The sequence below is a fragment of the Aythya fuligula genome, chromosome 18 (genome assembly GCF_009819795.1).
Source record: "Aythya fuligula isolate bAytFul2 chromosome 18, bAytFul2.pri, whole genome shotgun sequence".
In the NCBI taxonomy this organism is placed as follows: domain Eukaryota; kingdom Metazoa; phylum Chordata; class Aves; order Anseriformes; family Anatidae; genus Aythya; species Aythya fuligula.
The window spans coordinates 3,966,899-3,982,121 of NC_045576.1; the positions used below are offsets into that span (position 1 = coordinate 3,966,899).

General features: G+C 44.2%; 1 protein-coding gene across 1 annotated transcript in view; it reads left to right on the top strand.

Annotated features, from left to right (window-relative positions):
- LLGL2 (LLGL scribble cell polarity complex component 2) overlaps window positions 1–8,678 on the top strand; it is a 33,672-nt gene extending 24,994 nt beyond the window's left edge. The window contains exons 14-26 of the mRNA XM_032199832.1: window positions 59–163; window positions 449–741; window positions 1,005–1,158; window positions 1,473–1,623; window positions 2,308–2,424; window positions 2,977–3,143; window positions 3,896–4,160; window positions 4,841–4,994; window positions 5,642–5,679; window positions 6,149–6,196; window positions 6,729–6,771; window positions 7,502–7,563; window positions 8,265–8,678. Of these exons, the coding sequence (XP_032055723.1) occupies window positions 59–163; window positions 449–741; window positions 1,005–1,158; window positions 1,473–1,623; window positions 2,308–2,424; window positions 2,977–3,143; window positions 3,896–4,160; window positions 4,841–4,994; window positions 5,642–5,679; window positions 6,149–6,196; window positions 6,729–6,771; window positions 7,502–7,563; window positions 8,265–8,272 (1,605 nt within the window). The 3' untranslated portion in view covers window positions 8,273–8,678. The remainder of the gene's footprint in view (window positions 1–58; window positions 164–448; window positions 742–1,004; window positions 1,159–1,472; window positions 1,624–2,307; window positions 2,425–2,976; window positions 3,144–3,895; window positions 4,161–4,840; window positions 4,995–5,641; window positions 5,680–6,148; window positions 6,197–6,728; window positions 6,772–7,501; window positions 7,564–8,264) is intronic.
- Window positions 8,679–15,223: the final 6,545 nt, after the last annotated feature.

Consider the following 15,223-nt stretch of genomic DNA (forward strand, 5'->3'; position numbering starts at 1 on the left):
TGATTTGGGGCATAATCAATGCATCTGTGAAGACCACCCACTGTATTCTCTCACCTAGGTTGGTACCTTCGACCCTTACAGTGATGATCCTAGACTTGGGATCCAGAAGATCTACCTGTGTAAATACAGTGGATACTTGGCTGTAGCTGGCACAGCAGGACAGGTATTGAAATATTCCAGTCGTTATAAACCTTGTTTTTAGTGCAGCTTGTCACAGTGCTACTTGGAGGTGTGTTAAAATTGGAAGCACTCATTTACAGAGCTGTAAATCAATCCAGTTGCTGGAAAAGTTTTGTGGTTCTCTGCGTTCTCTAATCTGTATTTTAGACTTTATCTAATGCTTTAGCAGCTCTGAGAGGTGCTATGGTTTTGGAGCTGCTGGGACGGCCGGTGGGTGGGAGGCTTGCTGGAACAATAGAGGCTGTAGCAGAACTTCTCTTCCTTTCAGGTACTGGTGATGGAACTGAACGATGAAGATGCAGAGCATGTCGTTGACCATGCTGAAGCAGATCTCCTGCAGGATCAAGAAGGCTATCGATGGAAAGGTCACGAGAAATTGAAGACTCGAGATGGACCTGTCCGCTTTGAAGCTGGTTTTCAGCCGTTTGTCCTCGTCCAATGTCAACCACCAGCTGTGGTCACCTCATTGGCCCTTCACTCTGAATGGAAGCTCGTGGCCTTTGGTACTAGTCATGGTTTTGGGCTTTTTGACCACCAGCAGAAACGACTGGTCTTTGTCAAGTAAGTATCTTCTTCCCAGGAGGTCTGTGGTGATTGCCCTTTAAAGATGGGATGGAACTGCTAACTGAGCATGTCATGAGAAGAGGTTTCTCGAGAGTAGTCAGTATAGCAAGAAGCCCTGCCTCGTTGGACTATGTCCTTGAAGATCTTCAAGAATATAAATATGTTCTTGTTCTGCCAGGTGTGTACGTCCTGTTGGACTCTTGGGAGTGATTGCCACCCAGTAGAAAGTGACAGTGTGCCTACTGTCTCCATTTTTTCAGATGTACATTGCATCCCAGTGACCAACTGGCCTTAGAAGGGCCACTGTCTCGGGTGAAATCCTTGAAGAAGTCCCTCCGTCAGTCATTCAGGCGGATCAGAAGAAGCCGAGTGTCCAGTCGGAAGCGACGAGGAGGTGGTGGAAATGCCTCAGAGGTGAGGGGCCCACCTTTTGGGATCTTGTCTGTTTGGAACTTATGGACTCCTGATTAACTGCGTAGAGCAGGAGATAGTTTGCAGTCTTGCTATCTGTTGGTATGAGGACAATAATGCAACTTACAATGCTGCTAGCTATTAGATAAAAGCGGGGTTTTAGAGAAAATGTACCGTATGTAGTTGAACCTGTAATTCAGAATGTAGCTGCTCCCTGGTATGACATTGCTTTCCCTTTCTATTTCTTCCGTTCCTGCTGTTTCACTCTCCTCCCTATCTGTTTGCCTGACTGCCAAAATACCTCCTCATCTTTGAAGGTGCAAGAAGCAAATGCCAAATTTGACCAAGACGCACTACAAGAAATGGAACTGGCTCCAGTCCAGAGGAAGATTGAAGCCCGCTCTGCAGAAGACTCTTTCACTGGCTTTGTGCGCACCTTATATTTTGCTGACACTTTCTTGAGAGACAGTAAGTAGAAAAAACATTTCCTTTCTTCTGAACATTGTTCTTCCTTCTGCCAAGTGATGCATTAGGTTCTACTGCCAGGAAATTTCGGCACCTTCTGTGTCCTACTTTGCTTTGTGCCGAAAAACTAATATAGAACAAGAACATATGCTGTCAAGCACAATTGTTACCTAGTCATTCTGTCTGCTGGCTAATACAAGGCAAGTAGTAGTTCATTTGTGGGTGCAGCCTGTCTGTATGGTTTTCAAATGTGATGGAATGCCATCTGACTTTTGAGTACAAGTTTTTTCCTTGTCTCATTGCTCTGAAGTTCATCTTTGACCCCAGCTTTTGATATTAGCGAGGGTGACAGCAGCAGTGCATCAGAGCCCAAAGTAATACTGTGCTTGTTTCCTCTGCTCATCCATGATATAAAAACATGAAAACCAGATGCAGCAATTGTGGCGAATGATGGGAACACCACTCTGTTCCCTTCACTCACGTGCCGTGTCCTCCGTTCAGGGCTGCTGACGGAGAGACATTGGAAAAAAGTACTAAGAAGCTGTAATTTCCCTGGCCAGTCTGCCTTGTTATAAAGCTTTTTAGTCTGCGAAGAAAGGGAGGATGTATATAGCTAGTGTGTTTAAGGAAAGCAATTATCCAAGGTTGTCACGGATGTCTAGCTCATGAGCCCTCTCATTGCTCCAGGCTCCCGGCACTGCCCATCCTTGTGGGCAGGCACCAATGGAGGTACGGTCTATGCCTTCTGTTTACGTGTTCCACCAGCAGAAAGGAGGATGGATGAACCTGTCAGGGCAGAGCAGGGTAAGTATGCTTCAAGAAAAGTGTCCTAATGGATCTGAGATACTACTTGTGTAACTACGAGTTGCACGTCTTTGACCACAGAAACAGAAAAGCAAAGTAGCTTAGTTACTGCTGTGTGAGAGAATGGAGCTAAACGTGGCAGTGTCTGCGATAAGCAGCGCTCACTTCAGTAACTGAACTGAAGAGTAAGTGAACTCCGTCACTCTTCGATGTACCTTAGCTTCAATTCTCACTGTTTTCACAAATTTAAATTTGCATCAGCTGTCACTGAAGTTTGCCATCAAGCCACACTGTGCATATACCTTATCCCGACAGCTGAATCCATTATCTTTATGTAATAATAGTTACTGTTTAACATGAATCATTTGCGTTCACATATCCTTGAAGTCTTAAATCTTTTTAGGCAGTGTTTCTGTAGCAAGTTTCTATAGAAATGTTGTAGGTCTCCAGCTCTGAGAGGACATGTGAGGTTTTAACATAGCACCTCTAACTAGACTCCTCTTTGGTTTCTTTTCTTGTTGTTTGCTTTTCATCCTCATCTTGCTTGGCTAGCCAAAGAAATTCAGCTGATGCACAGAGCTCCTGTTGTGGGTATACTTGTCTTGGATGGGCGCAGCACACCTCTGCCAGAACCTCTGGAAGTAGCACACGATCTTTCTAAGAGCCCTGATATGCAAGGCAGCCATCAGCTACTGGTGGTGTCTGAAGAGCAATTTAAGGTGAGCATCACTCAGGAGGGACATATGGACTGCACGTAAGTCTGCTGAAGTGCTGAGCAGTGTTCAGCGGAGTGTGTGAGACTCATAGGAGTGCTCATTCTTCTGTACCTACATAATACTCCCAGGACAGCATTTCTGTTCGGTACAGCCCAGAAATCAAGTGCGTGCTGACAAATTGGGTACTCAGCATAGTGGTGTGCATGCTGAACACACACGTTTTATTCCTGTACTCTTTAGACAAGGCTGCCTCTGTTTTTTGGGAAATAGCTTTTGCTGTGGTTACTTGAGTGTAATGCTGTACAGAAGCAGCAATTGGTAGGCATTTCTATGAAGCAACTGAAAAGTTTCTTGTTTGGCTTGCTAACCAGTCAGCGCAAAAGAGAAGGCTTTAAGTAGCTTGCTGTAGGCTCACCCTGGCTTTTGAATACAGAAGAACGCACAGTTAGTGTAAACCCGTTTTTTTCTGTAATAATTTGTAGCCAAATATGGAAGGATTTTGAGAGAACCAGGAGAGAAATGCAGTTTGCAGCCTGAAGGGTAAAACTGCTTGATGTCGGAACAGAGACGGATTCTAGCCCTGACTGTGGCTGAGTTACTTTTTATCCCAGGAAGCCAGGTTGACTCAGGTTACACTTGTGTGTGTTTGCTGTGAATGAAAACGCTGTTAGAGGCGGGAGAGCAGCAGATGTCCTGGGGTGGGGCGGCTGCCACTGTGCAGGAAGGAGATGTCAGCATTCTGTTTCTGTTGACAGGTCTTCACACTACCCAAGGTTAGCTCCAAACTGAAGCTCAAGCTGACAGCACTGGAAGGCTGTAGGGTACGAAAAGTGACGGTTGCTAACTTTGGCAGCTGCAAGACTGACGATTACAGTGAAAATGACCTGGCTGTCCTGACTAACCTGGGAGACATTCAGATCATCTCGCTGCCCTTCCTCAAGTTACAGATCCGCTACCCTTGCATCCGTAAAGAGGATGTGAGCGGCATTGCATCCTGTGTCTTCACCAAATATGGCCAAGGTGAGGTGTGCTTCTCCCAAATTATCTGCCTCTATTGTGTATTTGAAACAGGGGAATAGCAATTGTAGGGCTTGATGTTGAGAACTGGCTGTATATATATGTGAATATTGCATGTTTGTTGTATGTTTCTGACCAATACCAGTTGCCAACAGGTACTGACACAAATTATCAGAAGTGAATTCATTCCATTATTGTTAATGAATACATTGTTTTTCAGCGAACAGGTTGGATGTTCCCCATAAGTAATTTCCATCTGGCCATCCTCCTGCTGTCTGGAGATAAGAGAATAGCGCTCTAAGCAGCAGGCGTTGCAGGCTGCATTGTACCTGCTGTACATGCCTGTGGCTCAACACTCAAACTGCAAAACTGGCAGCCAACAGCCTGTGGCTGCTGAAAGTTGATCTCTGCTTTACAGTTCAGTGTTTACATCTTTCTGTGTCCTGTGCTGACACTTCTGAAGAGCAGCAAAGCAGTTATCTTTCAGCACAATAAATTACGCCGTCTCTTGGCTAGCCACTCCTTGGGAAACTGGGATATTATCTTCCTTGGTGATTATGCAAACCCTTTCTGCCAAAGAGAGAATATACTTAGGTCTATGGTGGTTGTTTTTTTTGTGTTATTTTTTTCACCTCTGTTTTCCTGGACTCAAGAATTGCTTATAAATTCACGATCTTCTGCAGGTTTCTATCTGATCTCACCATCAGAGTTTGAGAGGTTTTCTCTTTCTACCAAATGGTTAGTGGAGCCCCGGTGCATTGTGGACGTGCCAGAAGTTTCAAGCAACAATCATGTGCACACCAGGTCTGGCATGGAGAATGCTGCAAGAAAATCCAGGTAAAATCTGTAAGACTCATGCGCACTGACTATGTCTGAGTATTGGAATCTGCTTCTGCCCTGTAGCTGATATAAACAAGGCTCTGGTATGAGCTCTTGTAGTTTGTCTCCCTTTCCAAGCTGTTAGAAGTCTTTTGGTTACAACATTCCTAGGTGGATAGGCATGAGGAAGTGCAACCTTCTCCCTGATGGTTTTTCTACTTGCAGCACACAGCAGTCAAGCACTGGAATTGGTGTCCCCAAGCTAGAGTCATAAAGTGTAAGCTCTGGCTTGCTTTACTTGTTTCCCGGTGATGTCTCTGACACACAGTGACTCTTGCACACTTTGGGGGCTGTCTGTTGCTGAAGAGAACGAACTCTTTATCTCAAAGGGGAAGATCCGATGCTTCTCTACTCAGAAGCTCAGCAAATAACAGATTTGATGCTCGTGGAAGTCGTATAGGTTTTTTTTTCCCAAAAAGATCAGAGAGGTTCTCTGGTGCCCACAGATTTCTTTATCACCAAGACGTGCTGAAGCCCTTACTACATATGTGCTCAGCAGGCTGTTTAGTTAGCATGCAGGGGAGTTTCTTGATGCCAGGAGTATTGATGAGTTCTTTGCATCCTCTGCCTCAGTGTTTGTTTTTCTGTCACCTTTTCTTTTCTAGGGGATCAGGAAGGAGTTCAAGTGACTATGGAGAAGATGGTAAGCACAAATGATTGTCCTTAATATAGCCTGGTGACAGGTAAACCCTTCATCTACTATTGCTACAGTTGGTATTTTCTACATTAGAAAGGGGAGAGCAAAGAGGGACATGTGGGGAACACTGCGACACAGCAGTTGCTAGCTCTAAGGTAGGTTGCATGTGACAAAATTGCCTGGGAGGATAGAGTGCAGCTTTTGCTGGAAGAGGCTGTGGGAAGGTGAAGTCTGAAATTACAGACTATACCTTTTGCTAGCTGAACTTGTCTTGCTGATTAAAAACAACTCCATCTGTGAGAGGCTTTAAGGATTAGTTGTGAAGCGTTCAGTAAAGTCAACAGGTACTTAAGAGAAAAATAATTCAGTTCTGTTTTGGGTTTCCACAAGTGCATGTTTCATGAGAAGTGGAAATACTGTTAGATAAGTGTTTTTCTACTTTTTTTTTTTTTTTTTTTTTTTTTTTTTTTTTTAGAAAGAAAATCTGGGAGGCTAATGGAACATGCCTTACTCAATGATGAAAGTGAGTGAAGTCTTGCTTCTGACAGGGCACCTTTCTGGGTGGGGAAAAAAAAGAAGGTTGCTGGGAATTTTGTGTGTTCCAGCACTCAATTCCAATGGATCTGCAATTACAGCAGACTGGTAGAAATACTGGGTTTTTCATGAATCAGTAGAAGTGAGGGGTTGGACCGAAGGTCATGCCCTAAGGCTGGGGTTGTTCCACATAGCTGCATTTACCACAGTGATAAGAGAAGTTTACTTTCCAGTAGGACTTGTGTAAAATGACAGCTGGAACAGACTGTTCCTTTTGGTTCTCTGGTACGCTGGGACTGGCAATGCTTCCTCTGGCAAATGACTGCTTCAGTCCTTTTTGCCAGCCTGTTTTAAAATCTCGTACTATTGAAGAGGGAATGATGTTGTAAGGTCTGCCCTCTGTGGTGGGAGGCAGGTTTTAGAGGCTGTTCTGCCGGGAGCTGGAATGTGCTCATCTGATGCCTTGAAAGCAGATCTCCACTGCCTTGGCTCACTGCTTTGTTTAACTCTCTGCTTTCCAGAGGTCCTGAAGGAGATCCAGAGTACTCTGGAGGGGGGCAGAGGGTGAGTATCAACTGACTGCTGGTCCTGATGGGTGGGGATGGCAAGGGAGGGCCTTTCTAGTGAAAGCAGGGGGATGTCCACCGCGATGCTGGTGTTCCTTGTGCTGGAATCTGATCATGTATGTGTCCCACAGACTATCGAAGTGAAAATAATGAGAGAGATGCAGGTTCTCTTTCACGTGTTGTCCCTTTACTTTTTTTTAATGAATAATGCTTTGTCTCTTTCTCTCCGAAAAGCAGGAGAGATCACATTCCCACATCCCAAAGGAACAGGACTCTGAGTATTCGCATACAGGTTTCTATTTGTGTCAACCCGTACTGATCTAAGGGCAGGCCACACGGGCTTAGTTGGCCGAGGATGGGACTTCTGTAGTTTTAATCCTATCTTGACACTGTCACTTGGACGTGTTCAGTATCTCTGCTCCCATTCTGTCTATACAGTAAAGCTCAACTACCACCATGGGTGCGGGGCTTTATCTTATCTCCCTAGAGGACTCATGTTCAGGTGACAGGGGCTACGGAAGTGGAGACAAAGGACTACTACTTGCAACGGATGCAGGAAGCTTGGTGGGATTGGTAACTGCTGGTGTGTAAGGATAGGTGACTGCCTGACATGCTCTGCTCTGCGCACTTCCTCTGGACACTACCTAATCCTGGTCTTCTGTCAGCAGCTGGGAGTGGATGGCACGATCCTGCATTGCGATAATGAACCTTCCCTTGTGTCATTGCAGGAGCTATGCAGAAAGAAATTTGGCAAGAAGTCCATTAGGCCATGGACTAAGTAATGGAGGAGGTATGTGAGGCTAAAGATGTTTCAGGCCAAGTGAAATAGCCAAAGGAAAGAAAAAGTAGAATGAAAGTTTGTACAAAAATCAGCTTATTTAAAATGGTTTGTGGTAGTGCAGAACTCTGGTCTGAATTTTCAGGCTGGGAATCTGCTGGCTGTATGATGTAGTACCACTGTCCAGCACATTATGTGCCACACAAGTAAATTTGATGCACCGGTTGTAAAGGAAGAGAGAAGAATCCTTTGAAGGCTCCTTTGTGACTATTAATCTTACCATAAAACTATCCTGAAAGGTAGTCATTTGCTCACAGCAATAATCTGTTGGGACTTTGTAAGTACTCTCAAATATATGGGTGCTTTCACTAAGCAGAACAAGATGCGCAGAATTCTGTGCTTCTGCTTTTTACTCTTTTCCCATTCTTTGTGCTTGAAAAAATGTCTGAATAGTGACCACAGCAATATGCAAGTCTGTATTCATTCTGAAAACCCATGGGCAGAACACGGGAATAGAGGGAAGGGAAGGTTACGATGTAGGAAATTGTCTTTCAAAATAAGCCCACATTTAGTGTAGGGGTGTATGTGAAGATATTCCTTGTTCTGGGCCCAGTGAGAGTTCTTGTAGTTGATGGATTGGTACATGTCAGTGGGCCAAGTTAGCTGTCAAATTCTGTTTTCAAGAATGGCTTTTGCTTTCTTATACTCCACAGCAGATTGACCAGAAACCATCAAGGACTTTCCTGGCATTGGATTGCGTGCCATAACACTACTGATTGGGCAAACCGTCCCTGGGGAGAGGGCATCATTGCTCCTGGCATCGCAGGCTACTGAGCTGCAACTTGCATGCATATGCATGCTTGCCTCTGCCTCCCCTTTTAGTGCCTCATTAGACATCTCCTCTTGGAGCCCGCCTTGCGTTAGGACAGAAGTGGATTGCCAGGTCTGATGCACCACAAGCCTCTGAGTACATCTAACTTTTAAATGTTTGCACATTTCTCTTTTCTACTGGGCTGGGTTTTAAATTATAAATGTTACTGCCTTGGTGCAGGATTTTAATAAACGCACACTGTTACCTCCAACTGGTTTAAAATTATTTTTTGTACAATTTTTAAAAATCATATGCGTATTTCAGTTTTAACAGAAACATTTTAGAAATTTACTTTAAAAAAACAAAACATTAAATAATATATGCTAGATTCCTGTGACTGCTGTATGTGGTATCTGAATGAGTAACTGGTTTTTATTTGTTATGGTACTGTTAACTGGCTTTATGGATTTGAGTAGAATCTATTTTTGTAGACATTCAAATCAGAGGAAAACTAATTGAACTTGATTTTGTTTCAACACTACGTTGCTTTTTTGAAATAAAACTCTGAATTCCCTTTTGTGATCCTTGTCTGCTCTCATATCTATTCTTTCCATCAGCAAATTTTTTGATACAGGGCAACAGGCTCATGACCACTTACCTCTTGACGAAGGTGGAGCTGTTCTCAGAGCTGCAGAGGCAATGAACACTCCTGTAGATTGTATCCTCATTAAGCAAGGTGGTTGCTTGGAGAACATGCGCATGGCAAGCAAGTTGGATGTATCACAGTCCTGCAATTCGTACATCATGCTGCCAGAAAAGAACACTGCTTCAGATAATAGTCCCTGGAAAGTCATCTGCTAGCTTGTCCTGAAGTAACTTGGATGATAATGGCACAGAAAGGGAGGAAGAGTTGATCTGGCAACATTTCTGTACTAGGCAGCTATTGGATTATGAATTAAAGCTGGTGAAACTCCACATAGGACTGGTTTATTAAACTTGAAAATTTTGGTACAGGAACACTAGTTTGCTCCTTTGTTCCTGACCTAATGCTACTTTCCTCTTTTTGAGCTAAGAAAGAGAACAGTATTTCCTGTAACTTGCTTGTAGCACAATGTAAATCAGTGAGAAAGAAGGCTAAATCCTCCTAGACTGTGTGCTGAGCTGTTGTCCTTGGCATGCTTTGGAAACCTGTCTCTGGAAGCCCTCTTTAGACCGTTTTTATCTTCTTGAGCAAGGCAGAGTGATCATTTATTTTCTAGAGTGCTAAAGTGGCACTTCCCATCCTGCAGGAGAATATGGCTGTAGAGTTTCTATTGTTCAGGTGAGGTTTCATCTGCTCTTCCTTCTAGGAGTACTGGTATCTCCTTTGAGACCTAATTTAGACCTATATTTCAATAAGGTTTTAGAGAGCCTACCATCTGACTCGGAAACTAGTTTGTCAGACCCCACCATTTCCTTATTTCTGCTAGCTTCATTATTTCCTTGTCTCTGTTGCTGCAGGATTGAGGCTAACAGAAAGGTGGCCTGCTGTTTTCCACTTCTTGTGCCAGATGTTGATGCTGCAAATTCATAGGAAGTTATGATTTAATCAGCAGTGTCTGAGCTGGTGTGATCATGTGCACGGCCGTGGTTGCACCCAGCTGCTCCTTTCTGCTCCTCACAGATGGTCTGATTCCAATGCCTTCTCTGAGTATTTCATTTGTTGGCAGGCTTGGGGAAAGTGACATGGCAGCACTGCTCAGAAAAGTCAAAGCAGTTCATAATGTCTCCCCTTTCTTGCCCATATTGCTTGAAAAATTCAATAAGTCCCCTATTGGACAAGTCACAATTCATACCCCTTAGTGAATTTGTTTTTTAAAATAAAACAAACTTTACATATCTGAGCTTCTCGTTATTTTCTTGTAAGCACAAGCCAGTCTACTAATGGGATTGCAGCTAAGGTAAACAGAGGAGTAGGTTAGGTTGTGTGCTGCAGAATGGGACATTCTTACTAGCAATACTTATGTGAAAACTACAGCTGGAGGATTCACTGGAATAAGCTGCTTGGCTTATTGTTGTGAGCGAGGCATTAAGAATCCTATATTAGAACTGCCATGCCTAAATGCAGGAGAAAGAAAAGGAGCAAAGCAGGAGGAAGACTGGAATTCATATGGTGTGTCTTCAATTGTATTCTGAGTTGGGGAGAGGGTGGAAAGTGTCATGTGATATTCAGAATTAGACTGGATTATTTTGTGCTGTCAGAAAACCACAACCAAGTAAAATCAATGACAGGATGGGTTGTCCACGAAGGATGCACTATTGAATGGATGTCTGTAAGCAGATTGTGAATGTAATAGGGGAAAAAAAAAAATCCCTCTTGAATCTCTCCCCTTCAGGAATTGCCTTCTGAGTCTTGCTGTTACCATTAGTCTGCCTGTCAGCTGACAGTAGTAATAATAGCTCATTTCTGATCAGAGGTTTCAGCTGCTGCCAAACTCTTTGAGTTTTGTGCCTACCTCTAAGTTTCACTTGAACTGCTTGTCTGGGATCCCTGTTAGCAGCTTGCTGTCTCCAAGAGCTAATGCTTAATGCTTGGAAGCACTCAGAGGGCTCATTGGCCCGTATTAACTTTACTGCCAGTCAGGCTTTGGCAGTGCTCTCACCCTCTTGTGCGCCATGCAGTCTTTGGGATCTGGCATCGTATAGTGCCCCTTCACTGCAGGAGCTGAGCTGCTGTTAACAGTGGCTGCCAGTGCTTGAAAAAATTCCTTCTTATAGCTGTGCTGGCAGCATGTCCCTGCAGACCTGTTTCTCTGCAGAGGGGGAAGTCTTGTATGCACAACTAACAGTCCAGATTTTCCACATCTCAGTACAGGTATTTGTATGTGATATGGGATGCTGCTTTATAGTAGCCTGAGTTTCAGGTCATACGCTTCCTTGTAATGTGAACTCTTTCACAGGGTTGCATATTTAGTGCCCAAATTTTCTGGTTCTAGAAAATCTTGGCAAGAGGCTCATTTTCATTAGTAAAACAGACTTCTTCAGATATTTAGCAACTGAATCTTTGATGAGTTTGTCTAACAATTACATAAAAAGTACTTTTCCTTCCAGTATTATGTCCCTTCTCATTGTAGTCATAAGGCCTAAGGCAGGCATGGTTAGTGAGAAAATGAAGTTTTTTACAGCTTAATTGGTTTGTTTCTTTGAATGTATGGTTTGTAACTATTGCAGCTAGAATAAATGCATACCCCATTGGTTGCCTAAATTCAGCTTGCAGGGGATACCCTTGGCTACATCGCCTCATGGATTGGGATGTTGTTAAGAGCAGGATTGTGATCTAATGTTGAATTGGCATGGGTGAAGAATGAGACAGTGTTTAGTGTGGAAATGTTCTTCTTGGAAGTCCAACAGCCCTTCCTAAGAGCACATTTGACTTGGTGATCTCTCTCAAGAAAAGGCTGAGATTGTGTTGCAACTGTAGCTGATTCACTGAGGTTTACCTCAGTGGGAGGACTATGGATCCTTCAATAGCTGTCACAAGTTGTTGGTCACAGAAAACTGACAGCTGCAAGCCCATGTGATGGGATTATTTCCACATAGTTTATCAACCTCCTTAGTCATGATGGCTGTGGGGAGTTTGACCAGCTTTCCGCATATAAGAGGACCAACAAATTCTTGTGCTGTAGCAGGAGGATAGCCCTTGAGATCATCCTACTGTTGATTAATTTATGTCCAAACTATTGTTTGGGTGTAGAAATGGTCCCTCTCAAGCACAGTGATTTTGTAAGTGCCTTGGGTAGTAGTTTCTGGCTGAGGAAAGGCCTTTCCTTTGTGCTGCGCCTGTGGAGATGGGCAGGCTGCAAAGGCCTGGCTTTCTTGGGTGGCAGCTGCAAATTCCACAATAATACTAAATGATTGTGGGTAGAGAAGATTGTTTTCCCACCCCTAACTAGTGTACCCTGTACTTAATCTTCCCCACAGCATGGGAAGTAAGTAACTGAAGTAAACGCTTTTCTCAGTGTGCGCGGTCGCCTTCCACTAACTGACTGAGTGTAGCTGCAACGCTGCCTAGGCTTAAGTCTCAGTAAAAAGCTGAGGCCCTCAGCAGAGGGCTACATTTCTTCCCTTTAAGCTGGATGCTCTGCAGCCTCCGGAGAGGTGAGCCTTCATTATTTTTGATGTTATTCTGTCACGACGGCTTCCTAGAGCTGAAGGGCCGAGCCTCCCTTCTTACAGCTGCTTGCAGGGTCCCTGCCCTCTCCTCCTGCTTTGCAGGAGCGACAATTTCGGCTCGGATGCTACCCACCCCATTCCCAGTCGCCCTCCCTGGCGACCAAGAGGCTTCCTCGGTCTCCTCAGAGCGGGACCCGGCATTTTCCAGCCCTTCTGGCCGGCGGGGAGCGGCAGAGGGCGCTGCTGCTCGGCACCGCCATGGCGGCTGCTGTGAGGCGGCCGTGCCCGCGCGCATGGAGGCCCCAGCACCGCCGTCTAGAGGTAGGCAGTTAAAACATTTCTCTTGTGATAACCGAGTAACGGCTGCGGAAGGCCAGAGAAGCCCTAGGATGCACCGTTGTCCCCTAGAAAGTGAGGCTAAAAAGTGTCCCGGGTGAGTGGTTCCTCCAGTTGAATGCTTGCTGAGCATGGTAGATACGCACAAAATATCGTGCCTCCCTGCTGCTTCACCCTCGAGCTGGGCCTCGGTGTCCAGCAGAGGGTTAGTGATATTGTTTCTCTTGCTGCTTCTGGAGCAACTTCTGTTTCACCACCTAAAATAAGACTAAACGCCATGAAGCAGTGTGTGTGGGAGGTGGGTGAAATCCAAGCGAGTGGTCTCTTCCACTGAGGGAAGTCAAACCCTGAAAGGTCTATTAGGGACTCCAGAGGCACTAGTTTTCTTGTAATGAAACAAGACTCTGTAAACCAAGTCCTTATTTTCCTCATGTGTCTCAAGATAATTTTCTAAATGTTTACTGAATGGTGGGGATGGCAGGAAGAGAGCTGTCCGAAGCACAACAAAGGCTCTTTGCGCTTATGGCCTGTTTCAGGTGAGAGGAAATTAGCCAAGAAGGTACTTTAATTATCACACTACACACCTTTTCCTCAACTAAATAAGTAAAATGTGCTGCTCTCCAGCACTTTTGGCATAACTTTTGTGTGCAGAGCTAAGTTATGTTTAAAGACGCCTTTTTGGTGAGGGTTAGTCTTCAAGGTGAATGGTCCTGAGCACATGTTGGCAGCAGCTGGGGACAGTTCCCCTAGCTAGGAGGGACCCATCTCTTCTCTAGGAGAGCCCAGCCTGTGTTTCATCCTCAGAAGATACAGCTCTCATTTCCTCCTGTAAGCTTCTGTGGCAAATGAGTCTGTGTCCTCTGTGCTTATTCCAAAAGAGTCTTTGAATGTTGTTCGTTTGTTTGAAGTCAGTCTCCTGTTTTCTGCTTGTGCTTAGGGCATTGACTTCAAAAAGAGATGCTTGGATTCTGCTCACACTCTCCTCAAAGGGAACTTAGTTTTATCAGATTGCTGTGCTGAGCTCTTGAAAAACAGGCTGAGCTCTTAAACATATCTTCTACACAAGGACATCTCTGAGCTGCTGAATGCCATCTCAAAGTCAGATGTTACAGGTCTTGATGGAGGTAAGAGTCCAAGGAAGAGTACAAGGAATACATGAGTTCAAGTAAAGGTTTAGTGTTGCGTTGGGAGAACTGGATAGCTTAGGTGGGTGGTATATTGAGTTGAAAGCAGTTCAAGTTATTGCTGAGGGAGCTTTATGCTGAAATCCGAGGATTATTGGATGTGGAAGTGTCTGTTCTTTTAGTCACACCTGAATTTGGTGGAAGAGTTCTTAAAGGGTCGGTTGTTTTACAGACATATACATCCTGCTGTTCTGATTCTAACAAACACAGATAAAAGCATTTAAAATGCAGGTTTGTAAGTAAAGGTGGTATGATAGTCCCCAGTTGGGTATCTGTTCAGACCTGGTGATATTTTCCTGTACTTTCATTACAGGAAGACATTTTGAATGCTAATGAACAGTAACGAAGACTTTAAAAAAAAATCCATTTCAAGGAAATTCAGCTATGTCAAGTTAGGCCCATGAGGCTCATTTTCTGGGGGGGAAAAAAAAAAAAAAAGCACCTTGTGTTAACCACCTACTATAGAAATAACCTTTAACAGGCTAGCTTCATAGACTTGCTGGGACCTCCACATGAACCCCTGCAGGTAGCAATGCTTCAGACCTAAAGGCTCAGAAAGCATAACAAGGAATCTTTACTAAAAACAACTGGAAGTCACAGTGGCTGGACTCTCAGTTGAGCAACATTCAGGTTTTACCATAGCTAAACCCAGCTGTTTTCAGGATGAGTGGGACATAAGAATTTCAAAGGGAAATGGTATCATGTCATCTCTCTGAAGTGCATTGCATTTTCAAAGACTCCAAGCCTGGGTTGAATATAAACGGCTCCTAGCCCCTTTCAGCTCTGTTTAATGATGCTGCACAAGCAGATTCCTACATACTGTTCTTTGTGCCCATTCAGCTGTTACCTAGAGGTTTGTTTGTTTAGTTCGTTCAACCATTAAAATTACCCTGCTTGAGGGTAGGGTCTGCATCTGGTAAACATTTTTAGTGCATAAGAAAAATGCTGATGTCTCAGTAGTTCGCATCACAGTCATAAAGGAATGTATCAGACCTCTGTGTGCCTCGTTAGTTGATGACATTGGAGGCAGGTGCCATTAACACTGGTAGATTTTCTTTGGCAAGAAGCAGCAGATAGTAGCTGCAATCTTTTATTTCGTAAGGCTAAACATATGCTGCTGTTCAGCAGGTTAGCTTGCTCACTGATGTGCTTGTCTCAGGATTGCTTACGAAGAGAAAAGGAACTTTCC